Consider the following 22,191-nt stretch of genomic DNA (forward strand, 5'->3'; position numbering starts at 1 on the left):
CACTATGGGGGTGGCAAGAGCCTTTGCCAATATCCGAAAGCCCAGGGGTGACCAGTGCAAGCCATCCCTAGCGAAGCAACGTGGCTTGTCGAGCATGTCATCCCAGGCTGATGACACTGGATCCCCTTTGAATGACACCAAAATTTTAGCCAATTGTTAAAATCGATCATTTTGTCTTTATACTGTGGCATCATTCTAGGTGAGGGTAAGATGCTGCTCAAGGTCAGGGTCATACCAGCCTGGGCTACATGATCAGAGAGCTCTTCTATGTCTTTTTTCATGTAGTCGAGGGAGGTACGTCTCAGGTCATTCACGCCAGCATGTACAATGACTGAGTCATATTTGTATTTGCTTTGGAGTGACCCGAGTGCAGCTCACTGTGACCTTCTCTTTATTCAGCCTGGTGTGCGGGACGTCAGTATGTCTGACAATAGAGTCACCTATTACAAGAGTATCAGGTGTATTATTCAGCCTTAAGGGCTGTGACTACTTGGCACACTGACTTTGTGGGTTATGTGTTGTACGTGTTTTGTTTTGGGGTAGCGTTTGCTTGGATGTCTGCTTTGGAGGTCTCTGTTGCCTAGGTAGATTTTTATTTAGAGCCTCCGAGTATGTTTTTGTGTTTTTATGTGTTTGGTTCGCTGTTGTGGTGGGACTATGTGATACTGGAATTGTGTTGTGTGAGGTTACCTTCTCCTCCTGACTGGTTACACCAGTTTTGAGATGACAGCGCTCAGCCTCCAGTTTGGCTATATGGCTGCATCTCTCACATATATTTGAACCTGTTTGGAGGAGGAGAGGGTTGTCCGTGTACATGAGACAGTTGTAACATTGCCTCAAAATTCCCAGATTCACCAGCTGGACTGGAGAGGAAACCATTGACTGACCTTTGGACATGCTAGAGTAATATAGGGAACTGAATTAAAACGGACCAATAGGGGACAAGGTAATCGTAGAGAGTATAAGAGTAAGTAGTGCTTATGGTTTATTAGTGCTAACTTGTAAAATTACTTATTTGGACCAGTGAGAGGCCTTAGAATGAGAATATGTTGTTTAATTTGAGAGATAGAGCAGTTCTAAGGGAAAAAGTGAAGAGCAGACTTTGTGGAGCCAGGAATAGTTTAAACCCAATTAGGCGGCGCAAAAAACGCGCAAAACCACACAAAAGAGGGTTTTAAGAGAGGGAGATCAAGGAGTTAGGAATTGACCCAAAATGGCCAATAAAACTACAGTTTCAAGGCAGTAACCACTCCCACAGGGGCAGGCAGGCTGCTCAATGTTTATCACTGCCACTGATGAACACAGAGACTTCCCTTTAGCCCAAGCAAACAATGGCCTCCAAGAAACTTACAGTTCAGAACAGCCAATCTGTAACTGAACTTTTTTAAATCTCAGAAAAGTGGGGAAAAAAGGAAGATTTTTTTGTTTTTTTAAGGAAAGCAGAGGTTCACAAGTATCAACAAGTTAGAACAGTGCAGTAAATGACCCCACACTTGAGTGCTAAGCCAGAGACAGATAAAATGCAAGTTTTAATAAAAAAACGATTTTAAAAATAAGTGCAGGCAGGAAATTCAGTAATCAGCTCTAGGTTGTGTTCTAAATACAGTTACCAACACAGAAATCAAGTTTAACAAGCCAGAAAATGCTCAAAAATAGGCGGCAATGCAGAAAAACTTAACAAATAATCTGAAGCAAAATACTTAAAATCTCAAAAGTGGCTCCTTTCTTCTCTCAGCGTTTTCTCCCCTTGGTGGGTGCTTCACCAACAGCCAACAAGTCCGAAAAGACGCCAAAACCACGAGGCAATTGGGTTTTAAGAGAGGGAGATCAAGGAGTTAGGAATTGACCCAAAATGGCCAATAAAACTACACTTTCAAGGCAGTAACCACTCCCACAGGGGCAGGCTGGCTGCTCAATGTTTATCACTGCCACTGATGAACACACAGACATCAGAATCAGATTCTGTTGCTGTGTTTGTACCCTGCCTTCTCCGTGTTTTACGTTTTCAGTTTGGGTTCCCAGTTTCTATTCTTGTTGCTAAAAGGGAAAAGTACCAATGATGGTATGTGAGAGATTACTGAAATGGTAGATTACAAAAATAATTCATAAACACACAAGATAAACTATTTAAAAGAGGAGCAGGTAGCAGAAATGGAAAGGGAAAGCAGATTTAAAAAAAAAAGATCAAACTTGCAGTTTTGTAAAGTTATTGCTGTTGCTCGACAGCTCACAGTAGAGAAGGCGTTTGGCACTATGAAGCGGCAAATGAGATCTGAGGTGATTTTTGTGAGAAGCATTATGGGTCGAGCTTAGCTCGAGAGTTTTTGGAAGGTGCAAGCTGGAATAATGGCCAAGTCGGTTCTGAGGCTCGGAACAGAGCCCACAGTCAAGGATTACATGAAGATTGACATCAGATTATGCATTTACAAAATTACAGCTATTCCCACTGCTGCACAGCAGTTACAGGTACTGCATCTGCATCACAGTGCCTGGCTCTTTAGTACAGTCTCAGCTGGCTGCCTTCTGTGCAGAGTCTCAAGTCCTGCCTCTGTATGCCTAGATTTTTCACTGGGAGGTCTGGGTTCTTTCCATAACCAAAAATATGCCAACAGTGAAATAGCAATCCCCAAAGTCCCCATATGTATATATGTTATGAGTTTTTGAACTCTTGGGACAGACTAGTGGACTACCCAGGTTACCTTTCTTGTCTTGTACCCACCAAATGATGATATACACTCTGGCTTCCCCAGAACCATAAAAAGAATAAAATGTGAGTGGTCAGATAATAGATACATGAACAAGCTTACCTTCAAGTAATTACCATGGGCCAAAGGAATAGTCATGTCATTTTCAAGCTAGAAACTCCACGATCTAAATGTAAATAAACAGTTCTGCCAGAATAAGGGCCTCTGTCCACATACTGGATTCTACCTTAACTTTTAACATCATTTACAGAACTCTAACAAAACACATTTCTAGAGTACTAAAACAAATACTTTGATTTAAATACTGTAAATTAGCCTGCGTGACACATTCTGAAATATGATGACTGCTCAACTGCTTAAATTCTTAAGCATGAAACTGGTTTGAGAACTTTAGATATCCTTTACACTTTTATCAGCTGGACTTAACATGCAAACTTGTTTAAAATTCCATCTTTGATTTTAACATTGCTTCCTGTGAATATAAATTTTGAAAGCTGTTCACAATTAATGAATTTTCTGTTCAAAACCAAAAGTGATGAGATGTTTAACCAAAGCCACATCTGCCCAAGTTGGTGATAGGTGGATGTAAAAGATCCCACGGCACTTACTGAAATGAGTAGGGAAAGTTCCCCGGCCAAATTTCCCCTAGCCAATATGAGTATCACCTCAAGTCCACCCAAAGAGAGGTAATTGGCATAGTGAGATTAACCTGCTCAATAAAGCAAGTCTAAGTAAATAAATAAAATGCTATTTACATACTGGTATTGAGAGAGTCTGGCTTACCTGTGACTCATAAGGGATGAAGGCCACATTAATTTCCTTCAACGTTTTAATGACTTTTGTGACTTTTGATCTTCCCACTTCAGCAAAGAGTGCATCAGGACAACCTAAATGCAATTCATAAAGTATTAATGATGAGAGATTTTATTTCATCATCTACCATTTATAACTAAGGTGTCTTAAAGACGAGACAGAAGCTTATTCCACCTGGACTGGCTACACAACTACCTTATTAGTCTGAAGAACCACAGACTAAATGCATTTGTGACAAACCATTGTTTATTATTATATATACTGTGATCCCATCACTCACATGATTCCTACTACTAAACCATTTTACAGGTTTATAAATGTTTTGAAACAAGAAGTGCAGTAAAGTACACACATAAGCACATAAAATATTAATACACAAAAGACAACACAAGTTGATGATAGAAAGGGCATTATGTGTAGTAGCCGATTGATATTTTTATAATGATAAAACTGTATCAGTTTTCTAATGTTACATCTTTATCATTTCAAAATTGTAAAAACAGTGAAGAATTTCAGGAAGGTGCACATGATGCAATTAGATGGCAGAATACTGGAACAATCCACAGACGCTGGTACTTTACTCTCTCTGACCTGTCAAAAAGTACATATTATAGCAATAACCCATGCCTGGGTGTGGATAATGCTGGATTTACCCACGGTTGGTGTGGTTTGGTCACGAGGGCGAAGCCCGAGTGGCTAAACAAAGACAACCGTGGGTAAATCCAGCATTACACCAGGCATGGTAATTATATTAATGACATTATTTAAGAAAAAAAATAATTACTTTTCTTAAATAATGGCATTGTATAATGCCTCCTTGCTGCCCTTCCGCAGCTGTCAGGTATTCTGCGGCAGTTCTGATGTACTGCGCATGAGTATGCTTACGCAGTACATCAGAGCTGTGGGCAAAAGCAACGGAGAAAGCTTGCTGTTTACAAACAGTCTCGCTATGTTAAAGGAGTTTAACATAGTGAGACAGCTTTAAAAAAAGCAATAGAGAATCTCCTTTGCTTTTTTTAAAGCTGTCTCGCTATGTTAAACCCATTTAACATAGCGAGACAGTTTTGAAAAAAGCAACGGAGAAAGCAAGATCTCCGTTAGTGTGTAAAAAGTAACGGAGATCTTGCGTTCTCCGTTGCTGTAAAAAAAGTTATACTAATGGAAAAAGTCCGGGCGACTGGACCTTTTTCCATTACTATAACTCTGATTTACAACGTGCATGCTGACCAATCAGCATGCACGTTTTGAAATATTAATGGGGGGTCGTTGTATAATAGGAAATTAAAACCCATTCATGCCCTTGGCCTTCCCTTACTCCCCAACTTAGCAAATTGAGTAGATATTATTGAATCTGTGAAAAGAGAGGTACAGGTAGAAATGGGAGACTAAAAATGTAATGCACATTTTTAATTTTTTTTAATCAAAAGTACAGTTGTGTAAGATCTTATCATATCAGTAGATGTCCTACTTCTCACCATTGTAGTACTCTTTACTCAAGGGATATCCTGCTGAGGAGAGCTGAATGCGCAACCAACATATCAAAGCCTTTACATCATCCAGGCACCATAAGTCAGACATATGCCCTGTGTGCAAGGCATAAGGTACAGATCTGATGTAAAAGTGCCTAATCCTCAGAACTGAGGTGCCCCAGAAGAACTAGAGCAACTCCAGAGGAAAGTAACACATACATCCAGGAAGGGAGTAAGAAGAAGATAAAAGAAAGACCCATCGACCAGATGGAGAACAGAAGCAACAGGGGTGGGGGTGGGAGGAACTATCCTGCAACACTGACACATAGGACATCTGCTGCTATGGTAAGATCTTGCACAACTGTGTTATGTCCTTCATCACTGTTGCAGTATTCTTTATGCCTGCGAGAGTACAAAAGCTAATGTAAAGTATGGGAAAAGGAAGCCACAAGATAGCCCTTCAAGAACTCATGAAGGATGGCCCTGGCTCTAGAAATGACATCCAACTTGTAATACTTGCTGAAAGTGTGAACACAGGACCAATCAGCAGCTTCCAAGAAGGATCTGATATCCAGACCCATGAAAAAAGAACCAGAATAGGCTACTGCCCTGGTAAAATAAGCACAAACAGAAGAGGGAAACTGCTTGCCATGACACTAGCAGAAAAAAAAATTGCCTTAGAAATTGAGGGGAATTTTTGCTAAAAAACCATCAAACCCAATTTCCTGGCATGACAGGAAAAACAAAGCTGCTCAGATTTCCCCCAATACATTTTGTCTTATCCATGCAATATCTGAGCTGTCTATATAAAATCAAGACATGAAGAATCCGCTCACTATGATTCTGTGGAAAAGGGAAAAAAGGAGGATGAATGGACCTCCTCAAGGACACACTGTTAACCACCTTGGTTATAAAAGGAGGACTGATGAAGAAATATCCTGTCCTGTGGGGAAAAAAAACAATTGGTGAAACTGCCACGAGTGCTGGAATTTCAGAGCCTCTCTTAGCATAAGTAAGAGCAACAGACAATACAAATTTCAAGTGCAATGTTGTTGGGAAGAAAATGCAGGCTCAAAGGGGAACTAGGTCAATTTTCCAAAAACAAAATAAAGGTCCCAAAGAGGAGAAAGAGGCTTCATGAAGACAGAATATGAAGAAAGCCTTTTAAAAATTGTTTGATTTCAAAACCAGAAACCAAATGTGGATTCTGAGGCAAACAAGCAGAAACTGCTAACAAATTAACTTAAATGGATAAAAATGCCAAACCAGAATTGAGCAACTCACACAAAGAAAGGACCAAAGCAACCCCCACAGAAAAAGGGTCTATGTTATGCCTGAGATACCAAATAGAAAATCTCTTCCATTTAGTCGCATGTGATTTTCTAGTAGTGGATTTTCTGGCCTCCTGCAAAACCCGAAGCATGTCCTCAGGAAATTGGTGCCTAAAAGGAATCAAAACACCATCAACCAAAGTGTAAACTGAAGGGTAGATAAGTGTGAATGAGAGATCCTTTGTCTTTTATGCGAAGATCCACTCTGTGAGTTAACTTGTGATGATTGCCCCTGGCTAACTTGTGATGATTGCCCCTGGCTAGATGAACTAGAAGGAGAAACCAGTGCTGTCTGAGCCAAAAGAGAATCATCAGCAAGATTTTGGGCATGTCCCACATGATCCTGAGTAGAACCTTTGGTAGTAAAGGAAGAGGGGGACAGGTATACAGAAACATTCCCTTCCAAGAAAAAGCATGATATCCACTTTCCAAGCCAGGGGACTTAGCACTCTGGAACAGAACATGGGAGGTTATCTGTTCAGAGAGAAGGCAAAATGGTCTACTCGAGGAGTACCCCAGCGATGTACAAAGTCCAAAAATGCCTCCATGTGTGTACAAAGTCCAAAAATGCCTCCATGTGAAGAATACATATGTGAAGATTTGCCCAGGACCTGCTTACAGAATCTGCTACCAAACTGCACTCTGGAGGAATGTAGACCACCTAAAGAACCAAGTGACAGTGGACTGCAAAATTGCAAGCTTTAAGAGCCAGCCTGCAAAGAAGGTAAGATTGTGTGCCCCTTTGCTTGTTGATATACCGGGTCTACATTACATGAACGAGCAATTAAAATGTCAAGTACAACATACTCAACATACCTTGATTGCTCGATCATGTCATCGAAACCCAAAAACACTGAAAAAAAAACTTTGTTTGTCCCACTCCAGACATACAACACACACACATACAACCAATTCATACAACCCCCTACACACACAATCACTCAAACACTCAAACACCTACACAATCACACCCCCCTAACTAAATATACCAACTCCGAGATCGTGGTACATTGGGGAAAGGGCAATTTCCCAGTAATTGTGCAAGCGATTACCGGGAAATTGCCCTTTCCCCAATGTACAGCAATCTCAGAGTTGGTATATTAAATAAAGCAGCCTCTTATGAAGCCATCCCTCACAGTGTAGCGCATTTATGTCACACGCTACACTCACCAGGAAGGCCGACCAAAACAATTCGGAACTCCAAATTTCAACATTTGGAGGTTTTGATTACATGAACGGTCGATCAAAGTATGGCGAGTATCTTGTACTCGACATTCTGATCACTGGTTCATATAATGCAGACTTGATATACCACATGACTATGGTATAGTCTGTAAAACCTTTAGAGAACCTGGAACCCAAAGGGTGTGAAGAAGCCTGGAGAGGTAGAAGAGTACTCTTCTCCTTGATGTTGATATGGTCAGTTATTGATGTGACCAAAGACCCTGAACATTTGGGTTGTTGGAGGAGTCTCCCAAACCATGATCAGAAGAATTTGTGTACAGCTTCTGAGGAGGGACAGGAATTTGAAAAAGCAGACATGAATTCAGTGAAATCTGGTGAATCCACCAGCAGAGCTCAACCTTGAGACAAGGCAAGACAGGAACCAGATACTCCAGAGGGTGGCAGTTTTGGAGCCAAACAGTCTAGACATACCACTGACCTTTCCTTATATGGAGTTTGGCAAAGGTAACCATTGGAATGGTGGAATTCATATACCGCAGAGCTCTGAGAAATTCCCTTGCAGGAAGGACTGAAGAGGAACAAGGAAGTGGAAATAAGCAGTCAAAGAGAGGACCTTGGGAGGCAGGAAGCAAGCCTACCTTGGAATGATCAGTCCTGCAACCTAGAAACACTTGGTCGTGAGAGGGAGTCAATACAGACCTTTTCAGATTGAGTGTTAAAAACTGTGCAGAAGCATAATGAGGTGCAACTCCTAAAGCAAGAAATGCTGAGAGAGGGCTTGAATACAAAGGTCATCCAAATAAGGAATACTTGAATTCCATGAAGTCTGCAGACGGCTATTACAGGGGCAAGACAACTGCTAAAGACCCTCAGAGCTATAGAAAAACCAAAAAGCAAAGCAGAGAACTGACAATGACAAGAAGAAACAGATAAATATAAAAATTTCTTGAAGAGCGGATGAATACGAACGTGGAAGTAAGGGTCCTTCAAATCTAGCTATACCAAAAAACTTAAGGAATCAACAAAGGAAAAATTGTCTGAAGAGTTAACATCCTGAAGAAAGGAACCTTGAGAAAGGTGGTGAGAAAAGAAAAGTCTAGAATGGGCCTCTTCGAACCCCTCTTTTTTAGGAACCAGAAACATCACTGACTAAAAAATGTCCCCTGCTGAGAGAGTGAAATGGGTTGGGTGGTTACCCTGTGCCACCAAATCCTGCAGAATCAAAAGAAAACTAGGAAGCTAACAAGGATGAGGCTGAAAAATGCATAAAATAAATATTTTGGAAAATGTAAAGTACCCAAAGCATCAGTGGTTATCTGATGCAAACAGTCAACTTGAGGGATAAAGGAATCTGGCCAAGGGGGTAGGAGTAAATGAATGTTAAAAAGAAGCAGATTAGTCAGGGAAAGAAGGTTTTTGACAATTGGCACCCTGAGGCGGCTTGTCTGGAAAAACTCTCCTAGAAGGTCTCTTGCTCCTACAAAGCTTTTTAGGCCGCTACAAACAAAAGAAGGCTTAGAAAGATAATTTCTCTGAAACTTAGGAACAGGATAGATAAAAATTTGCTTCATGTCCTGTATAGCTTTACCCTTATCCTGAAGGGTCAACTGCAGCAGTGCCAAAGATTCTGGTGGTCTAAGGGAGAATCCAATAATTTGGCCTTGATGTCTTCAGGTAAAGCCTAGAGGAGTAGGCAAGAAAACCTCATTACAGAGCCAAATGCAGCTGCTGTACAGGAGGTATCAACAGCACCATAGCTACATTTAACAGAATGAAAGACCACCTGAGTAGAGCTCAAAGGGGAATGGACAGAAGTCTTACCCTCGACTCAAGCAAATCACCCAGAATGGCACTACGTAGGAAGAGAAGGGCCAGGATATACCTAGTTATATGGATCTCATAATTAATACCGCTGAAGGCTAAGGTAGCAGAGGAATATACTTTTATACCAAACTTGTCCATGCCATGGCTGTCCATATCAACATGTAAAAGCTTAGAAGCAGCAACTTGGATGGTTTATCAGTGGATACAGAAATAAGAGCTCGATCAGAGGAATGGCTTTTATATAAAAACTGCTGAGCTTGAGGAACTTTATAGAACCTGTCCAGTTTCTTGTGTACAGGAGGTTGACAGTCAGGGACCTGAAAAGCTGCAATGAAAGTATCCAAGAGGACAGTCAGCACTGAATAAACTGCATAAGGCCAAGAAGAATCTACTTGCAAGAGTTCATAGCATCTTTTCTTCACATCAGAAACCTGGGAACAATCCCACTCAAAGTGGTGAATAATACAAACTGCCGATAAAATGATTCTTCCCCAGAAAAGAGTAAGGAGAAAGAGAATCCTCATCCACAGACCCAAGTGTCAGGGGAGAATGGATTTGAGAACAGTAGGTCAACGATTCCTCATCAGAATCCAACTCCTAATCAGAAAAAAACAGAGTCCCTAAAGCGTCTAGGAGTGCAAAACCAAGGAGCAGAAGCATGAACAGAAATCCTTGGGTGGGATTAAGAGCCATAACAGCACTGGAAAGCCCTGAAGTAAAACCCTGCCTTTGTGTGGATCCTTAGCCATAGGAGCTACATGCTTAGTTTTCTGCATTTTTTTTTTTTTAAGGAACATTAGCTTTAACAAATCTAGGAGGTTCAGACCCCTGCCTGGATTCAATGAGGGTGTGAAGTCTGCCAGCCTAGTTAGATAGAATTTTACAGATAATTCTGTCATTTGTAAATATTACAGATAATTCTGTCATTTGTAAATATTAATGTAAGCCACAAGTTTGTTGTCTTAAATGGAAAAAAATGTTGTTACTTGTGGAACTGGAAAATAATGTAACAGCAGTGCACTTAACTAACCAAGTAAAGCATGTTGTGACCCTTTGATGTAAACAAGGCTATGGCCAGTCTAGATGAAAGAATTCTTGCTATTGTGTTAATGCCAGAATTTGCATGCATAAATGTCCTTTATTGCTCTGGTTTCTGCCCAGTGGTGAAGAATGTAAATGTAGTTTATGTTAGCCTGGGAACCCATGGAAGTGTGAAGAATGATGTAATGTGAACCAGGAATGTGATTTTAAAAAGAGAGAGAATCAGAGAGCATTAAGCATTTTTTGTCTTGACCATCCAACTCATCAGCACTGTCTTGCTCTACATGTAAGTTTACCTTAGACTTGTGTTTTCTCTTAGAAATAGCTAGAAACTAGAAAGATTAGACCAAGTGTTTTTCTATGATGTCAAAACTGTACTACTGAATTATTTTAAGTATTTCTCTGTGATCTCTGAACTCGACTAGCACGGTCCAGTAAAAAATATTGTCTTGTGTTTTTATTATTTATTATTAAATATTTTTAAACCTTTCAACTGTGGCTGTTTTGTGTAGAGCTAAATTTAAGCTCTAGAGTACATTGCGTGTATATAGTGATCCTGTACGAAGTCACTCTAATAAGCCTTGACTGTTTAGTCACACTTACCAGTCGGATAATAATATTGTGCAGTAATAATTGTTGACACCCTTTTAAAGGGCCTTTGAGTAGATGATAAATATTAGTGGGTGGTGGCAGCTGATACTACCACAGTCTAGGAAAAAGGGCAGTGAATATTCAGTGTTCAGATCACAATTGTTTTATTTCTTTTGTTAGCTTAGATAGTCAGGGTGAGCAGGCAGCATGTCAGCAAAGGAGTATGGAAAGCTGACAAGGAGATGGCTGGCTGAGATGTGCCAGGCTAGGTAACTGGTGCATGGAAACCTCACTAAGGCAGACCTGACTGCAGCCTTGGTTACAGCTGCATCAGAAAACAGCAACCAGGAGGACAATCAGACTGCCAGTGGAGATATAATACCCACGGAGAATGGACAGCTCAGCCATTCTGCAGAAAGTTGGATACCATTATTCTATTACCTCTATTATACCTTATAATTAACAAAGGTTAACATAATACAATATAATAAAATGGAAAATACACATATAATATAACAAGTAGCTAAGCAATTATAACTATGTCAGAATTGGTATTTCTACAATTTCCCCTGTTAATACTGATTTAGTGGCCCTTTAAAACTAGTTCTAAGTCGATGTTGAATGTATTTCATTTAATAAGAGCTAAGCTACCTCCTGCCCTTGACTTTTTTGGCTTCTGTTTCCACTGACATTTGCCCAAACTTACAGTTGTTATTACGTTAATACATATATACTTAACAATATATGCAGTTAGTAGGCTTGTTGTTTCTTGCGAGTTGTTTCAGTTTATTTCTTTAAAGTCATATGTTTGTTTATTGGATGGTATTTTCTTAAGTGTATATATATATACATTTTTAAAGTATACTTTTAAGTGTATTCTTATAACATATATATATATATATATATATTTTTAAAAAATAGGCTTCATACAGTTTTTTTAAGTTATCATGTTTTAAACAACCTTACCACTTTAACCCACAATTGATGTATCAAACACGTGGGCTTTTAGCGATGAGAGTATAAATTGTTAATTGTTTTGGTACTTAACTGTCTGAAGAAGTTGCTCACACTGAGAGCAACGAAAAGCGCTTAACATATACTAGTGAATAAACTTCTCTTGCCCTCAGTTCGCGAGTCGTTGGATATTCTTTTTGTTGACGTGGTTTGTCTTTTACTTGGTTTGTTTTAGTCACACTTACCAGTCGGATAATAATATTGTGCAGTAATAATTGTTGACACCCTTTTAAAGGGCCTTTGAGTAGATGATAAATATTAGTGGGTGGTGGCAGCTGATACTACCACAGTCTAGGAAAAAGGGCAGTGAATATTCAGTGTTCAGATCACAATTGTTTTATTTCTTTTGTTAGCATAGATAGTCAGGGTGAGCAGGCAGCATATCAGCAAAGGAGTATGGAAAGCTGACAAGGAGATGGCTGGCTGAGATGTGCCAGGCTAGGTAACTGGTGCATGGAAACCTCACTAAGGCAGACCTGACTGCAGCCTTGGTTACAGCTGCATCAGAAAACAGCAACCAGGAGGACAATCAGACTGCCAGTGGAGATATAATACCCACGGAGAATGGACAGCTCAGCCATTCTGCAGAAAGTTGGATGCCAGGCATTTGGAGAGAGAAGCAGCTCAGAGACTGAGGAGTCTACAGGCTGAGGAGAATGAGAAAAGTACAGTTGTGTACCTACCATAAATGTAGATGTTAGAGTGTATTCCCTGTTGCAGTAATTACACTTCGGTTATCCTGCTGGCAGGGGACCCGCAGTCGGCCCGAGTTACAAAGTCTAGGTCCGGCGTCAGCTGCTGTTGCCTCCTCTCTGACATCAGTGCGCCAGGGGCATAAACGATGCAACCGATGCCATTTTCTTCAGTTTTTCTTGCCCCAGATGTCAAGTGCCCCCAAAAAGGAAAGGCTGGAAATAATTACGTCAAAAAACATGCATGTACCAAAATAACATTTCCTTCATCTACAAGCAAATAGATCACATAGGTTGTAGAGAGTTGAGAAGTACAAAAAGGACCCAGCAATGAGAAAGGGGGATGGTGGGTGGGTAACCTGGAATGCAACAGTGAATACACTTGAACATCTACATTTATGGTAGGTACACACTGTACTATGTTCATCATGTTTCACTGTTGCAGTCATTACACTTGGGTTGAATCCCAAAGCTGAGGTTGGGTGGCTGGGTCTAAACAGAATTAGGAGAGGCTACCAGGCCCTGCAGAACTGCAGTGGCAAAGTCTGCTCTGGATTTAGAGTAGAGAAGTAAGTGGTAGTGCTTAGTGAAAGTGTGCACTGAACTCTAGGATGCAGCTTCTAAAATGTCTTTGGTTGGTACACCTCTGAGAAAGGCTGCTGCAGTGGCTGCTGCTCTGGTAAAATGTGGCCTTATGCCCTTAGGCACTGATTTGCCAAGTTGTGCATAGAAGAAGCGAATGCAGTGTCCTATCCATTTTGAAATTGTCTGTTTTGTGATAAGCTTTCCTTGTGATCCTGCAGCATAAGCTACAAACAGTTGCTCAGTTTTTCTGAAAGCTTTTGTTTTGTCCAAGTAGAATCGTAGTTGTCTATGTATATCCAAAGTATGCAGAAGTCTCTCCCCTTTATTCTGGAGATTTGGATAGAAAGTTGGCAAATGAATGGTTTGGTTAAGAGCCACACTGGAAACCACCTTTGGCATAAATGTTGGGTTCGTCCTTAGAGAGACCCTGTCCTGACGAAGAATGATGTAAGGTTCCACTGCCATTAATGCCTGTAACTCTGAGACTCTTCTTGCTGAAGTTATTGCTAGGAGCAGAGCAGTTCTCCATGATAAGAATTTTATATCAGCTGTGTTGGCTGGCTCAAAAGGAGGCAGTGTGAGCTTTTCTAATACAAAATTGAGGTCCCAAGTAGGTATTGGTGCTCTCCTTGGGGGTCTTATGTTTCTTGCCCCTCTGAGGTACTGCCTTAGCAGTGGATGTGAAAAAATAGGAGGTTCCGTATTGTAATGAGCTGAAATGGCAGAGGCATGGATTTTAATAGATGAAAAGGATAGGCCTTTGTCCAGCATCTCAGTTAGGTATTGTAAAATCTGAGGTATATTTGGAACAAGCGGTTCGAGTCCTTGTGCCTCTTTCCAAGCACAGAATCTCTTCCATTTGTCTGCATAAGATTTCCTGGTGCTGGGCCTCCTGGCTTCTAGGATGACATCCATAACAGCTTTAGAGAGAGGTGTGGTCTGAGTGGCTAAATTATCTGCCATGCAGCCAGATTTAAGATTCCGAGTTACTGTGTAGAATCGGATTGTTTTTTTCAGTCATAAAATTAAGAATTTGAGGTAAAGGCCAGGATAGTCCTCGAGACAAGCTCTTTAGGATTGGGTACCTGTGCTGGTGTGGCCAGTCTGGGGCAATCAGGATCATTTTTGGCTTCTCTTGACTGACTTTTAGGAGTACCTTGAGAAGAGGCAGTGGAGGGAAGGCAAACTATCAGGGTTTTCCAGCTGAATGAAAGAGCATCCACTTTCCATGCTTGTGAGTGATAAGTTCCTGTGCAGAATTTCTGTAGTTGGCAGTTGTGAGGGGTGGCAAAAAGATCCATGTCCGGGCATCCCCATTTCCTTGTTATCATGCTGAGGACCTGTGGATTTAGTTTCCATTCGTGCGGATCTATGAGATTTCTGCTTAGTTCGTCTGCCAGTGAATTTTTCTTTCCTGGCAGGAATTGGGTCTGCAGATGTACTTGATAGGTCAGTGCTGTGCTCTACAGAGTCATGGCTTGCCTGCAGAGGGGGTAGGAATGTGTACCCCCTTGCTTGTTTATGTATCGCATAACTGTGGTGTTTTCCGTCTTTAGTAATAGTTGTCCTGGATGTAGTAGATTCTTGAAGGCTGTCAGGGCATTCTGTACACCTAGCATCTCTTTTTGATTGATGTGAAGATGCATTTGTTCCTTGGGCCATGTGCCCCGAATGCATTTTCCTGCTATATGTGCCCCCCAGGCATAATCCGATGCATCCGTTGTTATTGTCTGCCTGGCAGTGGGAAAGGTGAAGGGCTGTCCCTTGTTGTGGTGACAGGCCCTGGACCACCATCGAAACTCCTGTTGTAGACAGGGAATTACAGTCACTATTGTTTCCAGGCTGTGGCAATGCTGAGTCCAAACACTTTTTAGATACCATTGTAGTTTCCTCATATGCAGTCTTGCATATGGAATGAGTAGAATGCAGGAAGCCATGAAGCCCAGGGCCTGCAGAATTTTTCTTGCAGGGAGCTTAATGAGTCAGTTGCCTTTGTTTGTCTGGCATGAGAAGCAATCTGGGCAGTTGCATTTAAGCTTGCACCCAGGAATATTATCTCTTGAGAGGGCACTAGTTTTGATTTCTTTTCATTTACTGTGTACCCTAGGTAAATTAATAATCTTTTTACAAACGCCACATGCTTTAGTAGAATGTCCTTGCTCTCTGCTTGAATAAGGCAGTCGTCCAAGTAGGGATATATCTGAATTCCTCTTTGTCTGCAAAATGCAATTACTGGTGCCAGGCATTTTGTGAAGACCCTGGGCGCAGTAGATAAGCTAAAGGGCAGTGCAGAGAATTGGTAATGCATTGAGCCAGCTATGAATCTGAGGTATCTTCTGCAAGACTGTCTGATTGGGGCATGCAGGTATGCCTCTGAGGGCCAAAGTAACTAGCCAAGCCTTCTTGCCCAGCATGGGTAGAAGCTGCTGCAGTGTTAACATTTTGAATTTTGGAACATCCAGGAAAGTATTTAGGATTGACAAGTCCAGTATTGGTCTCCAAGCTTTGTCCTTTGCTGGGAACCAGGAAGAGTCTTAAGTAAAATCCTTGTCCCTGTTCTTGCTGTGGTACTCTTTGAATAGCTCCCATGTCCATGAGAGCAGCAATTTCCTTTTGTGTCACTGCCCATTGATTTTGTGGCAGGTCCGGCATACTTTTTGATTTTGGAAGGGTGTGAAAGTGGAAGCTGTAACCCTGAGAAACTATATTCAGTACCCATTTGTCCTGGGTGGTTATGTGCCAATTTTGTGCAAAAAGTGCTAGCTTTCCCCCTAGGGGTGCTGCCAAAAGGTAAGTGCTTTGCTTTTGTAGAGGAAAGTCATTGGGACTGTTTCCTATAAGGTTGTGATTTGTCTTCTCCTCCTTTGGGGGCTGAAGCACCCCATTGTTTGGGTCTGTAGGAGCCTTGTGGCTGAGATCTGCCTCTTGGGTGTCTGTATCTGCCTCTTTGTGGCCCGTCTGACACCTGAAAGGACCAATTTTTTGAAGGCCAGTTTCTACCTAGGTGGTTGAACCTGTAAGAAATCCTTCACTGTCTGCATAGAGTTTGCTTTATCCTCCATTTTCTTTAACACCTCTTCTGCCTTAACACCAAACAAAATATCATGTTGTAATGGAGCATCCAATAATTTTACTTTAACATGTTCAGGTAAACTTTGTTCTTTCAACCAAGCATGCCTTCGAATGACAGAGCCTGTAACTGTGGCTCTGCAAGAAGCCTCTAATGAATCAAAACCATATTGCAGAGTATGCTTTCCCACTTGTTCAGCTGCATGCAATAATTCCTTCATTTCCTTATTGTCAGGACTCTCTGAATTTGTAAGCATTTTCTGTTTTAACAAAGATATGAGGTACTGTTGATATTTAAGCATGTGAAACTGGCAGTTTAAAGCCTTACAGCTAAAGTAGCAGAGGTGTAAACCTTTTTCCCCCCATCTATCCAGAGCTCTAGAATCCCTATCAGAGGGAACAGGTTTTTTAGCAGTGGAAGCCTTAACCCCTTTGGGACCCTGAGAAATTGTTTCAGGGTCAGCAGCAGGGTTTTTATAAAGAAATTTATGACCGTCGGGGACCCTGTAATATCTGTCTGGCTTGACTGGTGCAGGGGGTAAAGAATCAGGAGACAGACTGGATTCAGAGAAAACATCAACTATATCAAGCACAGGGTGGATTAGCCAGGGGGCCTGTGTTGAGGCAGTAAAAGAAAATCTCTGAGCCTTTTCTTGGATTCTGAATAATCCTGGCTCTCCCAGTGGAAATTTTCCCTCACGGTGTGCAGAGTTTCCCCAAAAGAGTAATCCTCAGGTGGAGAGGCTGAAGGTATAGATTCTTCAGCATCAGAGCCTTCATAGGGAGGAAGAGAATAGCCCTGATCTGAAGAGGAATCAGACGAAACAGAAACCTGGTCAGAGGAATCATAGTCCGTGTCTTGCCTAGGCCTTTTATCAGAGGGGGATGGGAACCCCTGATCAAAGTAATTAAGTCTTCGGCCATTTTAAGCATCTGTTTCTTTGGCATGGTTGCTGGTCCAGGAGAATGCTGTACTTGTTTCTTTGCCTTTAATGGCGTCTTTGACTGTACTTTGGCTGCTGCAGAGGATTTAATAGTAAGCTGTGAAGGTCTGAAAACACCCTCAGAAGCCGATGCCTGCTCAACGGCTCTGGACCCATCTGAGGGAATATTTTCCGTAGGCCCAATACCTTGAGTATCCAGAGGCCTAGCTGTCTCCACGTGAGAGTCGGATACGGCCTGTGGCTCTGAGGTAGCGGGTGTCAGGGGCTGCGAAAGCACCTCACTGAGAACCGGCGACTGGCCTAGAAGAGGCTTCGTCATCAGTTTTGGACCTCGGATGCCTGTCCTTTTCCTTGTCTTTGCGTTTTTTTATGAATTCCGGTCGTTGGTTGTTCCGATGGCATTATATAGTTAAACCTTCGGCCAAAGTAATGAAATGCAAACTTAAACTGACGTTTAATAGTGCGTTTGTTGAATGTAGCACAAAACTGACAACTAGTAAAGTCGTGGTCAGGGCCTAGGCAAGGAATACAGTAAGAGTGAAAGTCCTTATGAGGTATTTGCTTCCCACAAGAAATACAACTGTTAACTTTTACTGACATTGGTCTGGAGCAAGAAAAAGTTTCCCCAACAGGATACTTAGCTTTATTGAAGACTTCGGTTCTGAAACTCTATTTCGAAAATCTCAGGAGTCGGCCGACCAGCACTTGCGAACTGCTTCTGCTTCGGGCACCGCACAGCAAGAAGGACTGAAGAAAATGGCGTCGGTTACATCTTTTATGCCCCTGGTGCACTGACGTCAGGGAGGATGCGACAGCAACCTACGTCGGACCTAGACTTTGGAACTCAGGCCGACTGCGGGTCGCCTGCCAGCAGGATAACCCAAGTGTAATGACTGCAACAGTGAAACACGATGAACATCTGCTACGCCTGGAAGCAGAGGAAAAGGAGCAGCAGAGGAAGCATGAGAGGGAAATGCTGACTCTTTGCCAGAGTCATGGAGGTAATGGGGAAGGGAGTAACTGGACCCCAGAAGCACAAAAGGTCAGTATATTTCATCTGCAGTTTAAAGAGGGGGATAATTTTGATAGTTTCATTCATATGTTTGAGAGGGTATGCAAACAGTATAGTGTTGACCAAAGGCTCTGGGTACAGTTCCCGACTCCCTTACTGCATGGTAAAGCTGTAACTGTTTTGTCAAAGATGTTGCATATTTTGATTATACTGATGTTAAAAATCACTTGTTAGAATTGTATAAGCCAACACCTGAAACGTACAGGAAAACGTTTTGTGAGCATAGACACAAGGCAGACGTAAGTGTGAGTGAATATGTTGCTAAATTGAGCATTTATTTCCATAGGTGGGTGAGTGGATGTAAGGTCACCACTTTTGAAGGGCTGGAAGACCTTCTGTTGAGGGAACAAGCCCTTGGCACTTTGCCTGAGGACATGAAGATCTAGTTAGCTGACAATGTGCTACTTCAGATGAGTTGGGGAAGAAGGGAGACCTATATATGGCAAGCAGGGCAGCCCTGCACAGGAAAGGGACCCCAGTACTGCTCATGGGTCTAAAGGAACCCATGGTGGGCAGTACAGACTTCCCCAATAGAATCTGCCATTAGCAGGGCAAGCCACTAGTCCAGGTATAAGTCCAGGAGCTAGGGTTAAATTTTATAAATGCAACCAGTGGGGCCATGTGGCATACAGGAGTTCACAGAGGCAAGGTGGGGAACAAAAGGTGAGGGAGCCAGTAAGTGGGAAAGATAAAATGCCAATAGTAGGTTGTCTTGAGACAACAGGGGTACTGAACTACCATCTTGCAGATGTCCTGATAGGGAAGGATTTGGATGTGGCAGTACCATGTGCTTGTGCAGTTGCACGCAGTCAGGCTAGGAGACAAGCATGTGGGTCTGGTAGCCTGGGGGAGACCCAGACAGACTGCTTGCAGCCACGATTGGTGAGGTGGTTACTTCAGGAAGGGAGCTACCCTGTAGCAGTGTGACTGAAGGTGAGCCACCGGTGCTTGGGAGTACTAATGGTCCCTTGAACAAAGTGACTGCAAAGGTAGAAGTGAGTAGTAGTACCCAGGCTGACAGTGGGGCACAACTGTCAGAGAATGCCAGACTTCCCGGGGAAGGGGAGCTGGGAAGGGTTACAAGGAGAGAGTTGAGACAGGCTCAGCTCTCAGACCCTATATTGCAAGGCTTGAGGCAGATAGCTAGGGAGGCATCTGATTCTCAAGGAAAGGGGGAATCTGTATACTGGGAAAAAGGGTTACTATACAGAGAGTGAACCCCTGAGGGAGGGCTAGAAGGTGAGAGAGTACAGCAGTTGGTAGTGCCTAGAGCCTACCATCTGGCACTTCTAGCCATAGCCTATGATATTCCCTTTGCAAGTCATATGGCATAAAATGTACAAAGAAACGTATTATGCAAAACTTCTATTGGCCTGGAATTTCCAGAGATGTAACAGGGTACTGCAGGACCTGTGAGCAGTGCCAAAAGGTAGGCAAGGCAGGAGACAAGGTGTGAGCTCCTTTGATGCCTTTGCCCATGATTGAGGAGACATTTCAGAGGGTAGCTTTGGACATTGTGGGTCCTCTGAGTACAGTACAGTTGTGTACACTTACCATAAATGTAGATGTTCGAGTGTACTCACTGTTGCAGTCACCACATTTGTGTCATCTGCCTGCAAGTAGCCTTCAGCCGGCCTGAATACCAGAGTCTTCGGATTTCTGCATTGGATGCTATCGCTTCTTCCTTGACGTCAGGTCATCAGGGGTATAAAACATACAGCCAGAGCCATTACATCAGTTTTTCTTGCCCCAGATGTCAGGTGCACCCACAATAGGAAGCAATAAAATGGTATGGTAAACCCCCATCAAAAAGCAAATATACCAACAAGAAGGAAAGGTAGAGCCAAGGGACAGGGGGCTGGAGGGAGGGTAACCAGGACTGCAACAGTGAATACACTCTAACATCTACATTTATGGCAAGTCTACACAACTGTACTATGATCTTCGTGTTTCACTGTTGCAGTCATCACATTTGGGTTGATTCCCAAAGCTAAGGAAGGGAGGAGGAAGTTAAAGAGCATTAGGGCGAGTTATTAACCCCTGCAAGACTACAGTAGCAAATCCAGCCATGGATTTACAAAAGATGGGCATGTGGTAATGCTTGGTGAAGGTATGTACAGAGCTCCAAGTAGCAGCTTCTAGGATGTCTCTGGTAGGGACAACTCTGAGAAATGTCGCAGAGGTAGATGCATCCCTGGTGGAATGTGATCTTATCCCCTGTGGGGTAGGCTTTCCATGGTGCTTGTAGCAGAAATTAATGCAATGGGCTATCCATCTGGAAATAGTTTGCTTTGAAATTACCTTCCCCTCTGCCCCTGCAGCAAAGCTAACTAGCAGTTGTTCAGATTTTCAGATAGATTCTGTTTGGAAAGGGCTAAGCCTAAGTTGTCTGTGCACGTCCTGAGTGCAGTATTCGTTCCCCTTTGTTTTGTGGGTTAGGGAAAAAAGTAGGCAAATGAATAGACTGATTTAGGGCCACAGTAGACACCACCTTGGGCATAAGGGAAGGATTAGTCCTGAGGGAAACCCTGTCCACATGGAAGATACTGAAGGGTTCCAGTGCCATGAGGGCCTGTAATTCAGACAGTCTTCTTGCTGAAGTGATGGCTAGAAGGAAGGTCGTTTTCCAAGAAAGGAATTTCAACTCTGCTGAAGCAGCTGGCTCAAAGACAGGAAGAGTGAGCTTTTCCAATATAAAGTTAAGGTCCCAGGCTGGAGTGGGAGCACTCCTGGGGATCTTAAACATTTGGCCCCTCTAAGGAATTGCTTTAGCAAGGGGTGAGAGAAGAGGGGTGGCTCAGTATTATAATGTGCTGAAATGGCAGAGGCATGAATTTTAATTGACAAGAAGTGATAGGTCCTAGTGGAGCATTTCTGTTAAGTACTGCAGAATATGAGGCACGCTGGGCACCGTTGTGCCCATCCCCTGAGCTTGGCTCCAGGAACAGTATCTTTTCCACTTTTCAGCATAGGATTTTCTAGTACTAGGCCTCCTTGCCTCCAGAATGACAACCAGTACCTGCTTAATGAGGGATGCTAGAGGAGAGCTCAAGGAATTAGTCAGGCTGCAAGGTTCAGGGTTTGAAGCTGAGGGTGCAGAACCTGGCCCGCCTGCTGGGACAGCAGGGAAGTGGTCTGAGGCAGGTGCCATGGTTGTAGCAGTGTCATACTGCACAAGAAGGGGTACCAGTGCTGGCATGGCCAGTCTGGTGCAATCAGTATTGCTCTTGTCTTGTCCTGTTTGATCTTTAGTAGAACCTTCGAGAGGAGAGGCAGAGGGAGAAAGGCATAAACCAAGAGGCTTTCCCAGGTAAGGGACAGGGAATCCACTTTCCAAGCTTGACTGTGGGGAGTTCTTGTGCCGAATTTGTTCAATTGGTAGTTCTGAGGGGAGGCAAACCTGTCTACCTCTAGAGTCCCCATTTGTTCAAGAGGTTGAATATTTTGGGTTCTAGTTTCCATTCGTGTGGGTCCATGAGATTTCTGCCTAAGTCATCTGCCAGTGAATTTAGTTTGCCTGGCAGGAATTGTGCTTGTAGGTGTACTTGGTAGCTCAAGGCGGTGTCCCACACTTTGCTAGTCTGCAAAGAGGGTAGAAGTGGGTTGCCCCCTGCTTGTTTATGTACCGCATAAAACTGTAGTGTTGTCTGTCTTTACCAATAGTTGTCCTGGAAGAATACGGTCTTTGAAGGCTGTCAGAGCATTCTGTACAGCTAACATTTCTTTTGGATTGATATGCAGGTGCATCTGTCTTGGGTTCCATTTGCCCTGAATGCACTGCCCTGCCATGTGAGGCCCCCATGCATAGTCTGATGTGTCTGTTAGGGTTTGGGCAGCAGGGGGTAGAGTAAAAGGG

The 22,191-nt window shown here is 42.7% G+C and overlaps 1 protein-coding gene across 1 annotated transcript in view; it reads right to left on the reverse strand.

The window, feature by feature from the left end:
* Positions 1-22,191, reverse strand: part of LOC122810712 (syntaxin-binding protein 2-like) — a 1,751,886-nt gene that overhangs the window by 1,482,570 nt on the left and 247,125 nt on the right. Inside the window, exon 5 of the mRNA XM_044082277.1 lies at positions 3,489-3,592. Within this exon, the coding sequence (XP_043938212.1) occupies positions 3,489-3,592 (104 nt within the window). The remainder of the gene's footprint in view (positions 1-3,488; positions 3,593-22,191) is intronic.

The sequence above is a fragment of the Protopterus annectens genome, chromosome 9.part0 (assembly GCF_019279795.1).
Source record: "Protopterus annectens isolate FY-2018-M chromosome 9.part0, PAN1.0, whole genome shotgun sequence".
Lineage (NCBI taxonomy): Eukaryota > Metazoa > Chordata > Ceratodontiformes > Protopteridae > Protopterus > Protopterus annectens.